Source organism: Pundamilia nyererei, unplaced genomic scaffold, assembly GCF_000239375.1.
Source record: "Pundamilia nyererei isolate P.nyererei 1_Seehausen unplaced genomic scaffold, PunNye1.0 scaffold00115, whole genome shotgun sequence".
NCBI classification, from domain to species: domain Eukaryota; kingdom Metazoa; phylum Chordata; class Actinopteri; order Cichliformes; family Cichlidae; genus Pundamilia; species Pundamilia nyererei.
Genome location: NW_005187516.1, coordinates 378,699 through 383,461, shown reverse-complemented (window position 1 = coordinate 383,461; position 4,763 = coordinate 378,699). Strand labels below are relative to the sequence as shown.

The window sequence follows — 4,763 nt, the reverse complement described above, 5'->3', positions numbered from 1 at the left end:
AAAAAAAAAAAAAATTTCTATACAATGCACCCTGATGCAGTCTCTCGCAGTAAACATGTCCTTTTGTCTGTCACCACTGGATTACATCTCCGGAGCGGCAGGGGCCATCCCCGACGTGTGTTTTGGAGTCTGTATCAGTTTGTGTTGTTCCTCTGCGTGCTGTGAAGGTGTGGCTGCAGCTTTGGCGTGCACCGGATGTGACAGCCGCACATCCAGGGCGTCATTGTGTTGCACTAATGAGTGCAGGCGATAGTGCAGGACAAGGTCTTTCAGTGAACAGTGGACATCATAGGGCTCGGCAAAGCCGTATCCGTGCGGTGTGCTGTAGATCATGCAATGCTTGACTTCTTCGTTTACGCTTTAACGGAAAGAAGGACATCTGTAAGTGTCATGTGATCAAATCAAGAGCAACAAGCATCTCAAACAGATTCCATTTTTTGGGGCCAAAAATGCTGGACTTACACAACGGAGCAGGCGTAACATCCCTGTTTGCTGCTCTCGCGGATCAGAAATGTTCCAGGGACTTTGCCTTGAAGCATCTCCTCTGCCTGCGTCCGACTCAGTTCACCAACAAACCAGCTCGTCTCATCCTGATGTGGCAAATTCTTCTCATCTCCCTTTAGCACATACGTACTGAAAGAAAGAGGGTGGTTGTCATGTCTCTTTCAATTCTGTCTTCCATTAAAAAGTTATATTTATTAATTAAAATTAATGTTTTTATATTAAAATAAAAAGAATGCGTTTAAACTTACTCATCAAGGCTGTCGTTATGTGCCCCCAGCCAATCATTTATGCGTTTCTGCCGTACGCCTTTGTGATTAAGCCAGCTGCAAGAAGAAAAATTAAAACATTATAATCCCTAATGATTGTTACCTCAAATGCCACAAAACAATATTCTGATGCCACTTACTTGAGGTACTGGTCTCTCATGATGCGTAGCTGGATGAGGTCTGGCCGCAGGTTGTTAATCTTCCTGTCCGTCTCTCTGTAATCCTCCACCTGCGTCCTCAAGTCTTCCTCTAAATGAATTTTGCTGTCATAGATCTCTGCGAGACGGCACTTCAGCTTCTCGTAGTGTATCAGAAAGCTGATGAGGGAAAGGACAGGTCACAGGTGTGACCAGAGTTTAGGGGTTTATGTGCAAAATGCACCCACATTTTAAGAGCCCCCCCGGCCACTGTGCAATGAAGTACCTCTCCAAATCTTTGTCAATTCCCTCCAAATGGCTGCTTCTCTCAAACTCTTCTCCGTAGCGCTCCTGCTCACGACACTGCTCCTCAAAGATCATCATAGTCTCATTAAAAGCCTCTATCGCCGTGCGCTTCATCTGGATCTCCTGTGTCATACAGAGTATATCCATTCAGAAAAGACTCAGGCATTTGTTAAAAGTAAATCAGACCATTAAGAAAAGATTTATTTTATTTTAAAAAGGCTGCATTTTTAACCTGTGAGGTCTTTGTGAATGCTTCGTAGAGACGATCAAACTCCTTTGATTTCTCTTGGTACTGACTGTGGACCTCCTTAAGCTTTCTTCCAGTCACATCCACACTGTCCTCTTTCACCTAAACGCAGAAATTTCATTTGCTTAGACGACGCGTATCCTTGTGTTTATAAAGTAAAAAGAAATAAATTTGTATTTACTCACGAACCTGCTGGAAACGGGACACAGGATGGGTAAGCATCAGATCCAGTGAGGCATTATATTCCACCAACGGATGGTGCTCATAGTACCAAATGAGCTCCACCACCGACGTGAATGTGAGAGGGTCTGAGAAGCCATACTTCCCGTCACGGTGGTAAATCTTGATCAGCTTGTTGTGCCCGTCTTTTCTAAAAATTTGAGTAGAGAAAAAAAATTAGATCAGTGCAAAATACAATTTAAACCTCACCATTAATATTTTCTTTTAGCGCTGCGCTTGGAATCACTGTGCTCCTTTTCTCTTCATCTTACCTTAATGTCAGCGTAAAGTCTCCCTGCTGCTTTGTGGATGCATCGCGCACCAGAAAGGAGCCATCAGGTGTGTCTCGGAGCTTCTCGTTTACCTCCTCCCTGTGGGAAGTCAGTTAATGCTTAACGGAATTCAACGTGCCAATATGTTTAACAATCAAAACATCACACGAGACCTTTGAAAGGATGGGATATTTGCTGAAGGACTGCGGATGTTCTCATCCTTTACCTTGTTATGTCACCCCAGTACCATTCAGCGTCCTGTAGCGAATGCGCAGGAGGCGAAAGGCAGTTGCTGTTCATGGTGGAAGATGGTGGCTTTGTTGACCTGGGAGGGAGAGCTGCATGCGAAAGACAAAACGAGGATGGAATGAAATGCAAATTTTCCCCCTCTTTTCTTAGAGAATTTAACACAATAATCTGCCACAAGATCTACTTAAGCAGTTACTGTAAACACGACCCCTTCAATATTATGACCCCCCCTCCCCATCCATCCAGCCAGCAAATGAGGCACACACAGTTTGTAACACCCTTGCTTGATGAAGCCTGACAAGATCTGAGAACATGCCCGGGCAAGTTTCCAAGTTGCCAAATCATTACCAAGATCTTCAGTGCTGTCATTACTAAAAATAGAAATGTAGCTTATGAGTTAACTATTAAATTTGTTTTTTTAATTAATTATTCCAAATACTTTAATTATAAAAACCATTATACACTAACCAGTATCCAACTCTTGTGAAATAAATTAAAGTCCATTCTCTAAAGTTTGCCTCTGGCACTGTCCTGAATTGCATGACTGGCATTTAATAGGCTATAAATTATATTTTGAGTCTCTTGGACCACCCTTTTCATTTTATAACCATTGCGAGCTTAGAGATCATAAGTTTTCCATCAACCCTGAAGGGAGGAAGAGGGAGGGCGGGGGATCCGTGACTCTGGCTTGAAGACTAAGCGTTTTCCTTAAAAATGAAAAACGAGGGGAAACCGCATCAAGAGGAGTGAAGGGCGATATATTTCACTGCAGGACAAAAGTGCCTTTCACGAGGCAGTTAGGGAGGATACAAGAGCACCCTCACACAGGGGAAAGTGTGGCTTTCTCCCACCATCCGCTCACCTTCCACCCCCCCTCCTCCTGACCTCAAAAATAAACAAAAGACAGGTGCAGCAGTTCAGTGAAACGCTGCGGCTCCTGAACTCTGCAAAAAAATTTAAGTCTGCACACCTTTTCCCCCCTCTTCCTTCCACGGAGTCCTGCCAAAAAACACTCCACCGGCTTCCAAACGCCACATGCTTGCACTAGTACATGCACTAGCAATGCATGCAAGAAATTATAAAAAAAAAAAAGATGCCAAATTAAAAGTCTGAAACGCACACAACACAAACTGGCTGACCCACTGTTTTCATTTTTGTTGTGCTTCCTACACCCTGTATTGTCGTCACAGATTTTCAGCTCTCATAAACCTCTCCTGCAAGCTACTTAACTGTAGCCCACTTAGTATAGCTATTTGTAAATTAAATAAATGTATTAAGGCTAAAGACTCTGACGCAGTTTTTTTTTTACTAATCAATTGGCCAAATTCAATTAACATAACTCAAATCGGCTACAGCACATTCGCTAAACGTTTTCGGCGCAGTAACAACGCAAAAGCAAAACAGGCTACAAAATAAGCTGCAGGCGAGTTTATCGGAGCTAAGTCATGAGACGAGCTGCCTGTAGCCTACTTTCTGAGCTAGCGAGCAAATTAACCACGGCTGGCTGCAGTGGAGAACAAAGCGGTCGTTCATTAACGCACTCTCGACTATATTCTCTATAAAATGCACTATTTCCTCTGCCGCACACGTTTGGGTACGTGTCGTTTAGGTTTAGTGGGACAACGCAAAGCCGCCGTGCATCCCTGTCAAAGTTTGCCATATGTGCCGAGACAAAAGAAAAGAGGCAAGCCACTGCGCCTGGTTCTCCGAAAGGTATTACGTAATTGCCAAGTGAATTGCGCTATGCATGCCTGGGCAATGCCACTGGGAGAGCGCAGCACTGAGGACCTGACCATTGCAACGCTTTGCCGACACCTGCACAGCATTTTCTCAGATGTCAGCTTTACTAACAGATATTAACCGATAAGAAAAAAAGAATTAGAAAGCGGGGCATTGATAAAACGCTCCCCGACCCCCCGCAGATCAGATAATGGCTGGTTTTAACCCTAACTTACCTGGTGCTTGGTCCATTTCGATGTAGAATAAACCTTCGGGAGGATAAATCATTCCTGTTTCACTAGAGTAGTCCAGGTTGCCGCTGTTGTCTTCGCAAGTCTGAGCAAAAAATAATAATAATAATAAAAAAATGCACGATTCTTTTAACCTAATTTAAGCTAGGCTACTTAAGAGTATTCGCAGACGCCACGTCCTACATTTAGGTGAATAAAAAGATAACTCCTTGGATTCCGCGTCCATAAGCATCCCACAGTCAAAAATTTAGTGTTCTTAAATCGCCTTTCTAAACAGAGACCATTTTCAGACATAATAGAGTGTCAGTCCGTGCCTTCTCACTGTGTGACGGCGCTCTAGTTCATCTGGGAAGTGGAATGACTTTAAAGGGCTGTTCGTAACATCATCTTGGTACAGTCCAAGCTGCTACCACAGTAGGGGTGTTCTTTTTCTTGTTGGGATCCCGTGTCGTGTACAAAAAGGAGCTATTGAAATGTATCCAACGTAATTATTTAAAAGTAAGCGTTTTAAATGAAAATGAACATATATGCACTTAAATAAGTAAATTGTGTAAGCAGATATATGGCGTTTTCCACATAACATCCACGAACCC

At 43.3% G+C, this 4,763-nt stretch overlaps 1 protein-coding gene across 2 annotated transcripts; it reads right to left on the bottom strand.

Moving 5' to 3' along the window:
• Positions 1-6: 6 nt before the first annotated feature.
• Positions 7-4,506, bottom strand: LOC102198353 (phosphatidylinositol 3-kinase regulatory subunit gamma-like). Of its 2 annotated transcripts, none has more exons than XM_005741896.1 (11): positions 4,354-4,506; positions 4,156-4,255; positions 2,178-2,289; positions 1,952-2,050; positions 1,650-1,830; positions 1,446-1,562; positions 1,194-1,336; positions 911-1,087; positions 753-827; positions 463-633; positions 7-358 (listed from the first exon to the last, which is right to left on the bottom strand). In XM_005741896.1, exons 1-11 carry the CDS (start codon positions 4,462-4,464, stop codon positions 82-84), a joined length of 1,563 nt encoding a protein of 520 aa, XP_005741953.1. In that variant the 5' UTR covers positions 4,465-4,506; the 3' UTR covers positions 7-81. The 2 variants fall into 2 exon arrangements, with proteins under 2 accessions (XP_005741953.1, XP_005741954.1); XM_005741897.1 differs by having other exon boundaries at positions 4,485-4,506.
• Positions 4,507-4,763: the final 257 nt, after the last annotated feature.

Coding starts and splice junctions, on each gene's coding strand:
- LOC102198353 (XM_005741896.1), bottom strand. CDS start 4,464: ATGTCTGAAAATGGTCTCTGTTTAGAAAGGCGATTTAAGAACACTAAA. Junction 2,051..2,177: donor TACTGGGGTGACATAACAAG/GTAAAGGATGAG, acceptor GACTTCCCACAG/GGAGGAGGTAAACGAGAAGC. Junction 1,831..1,951: donor GACTTTACGCTGACATTAAG/GTAAGATGAAGA, acceptor TCAAATTTTTAG/AAAAGACGGGCACAACAAGC.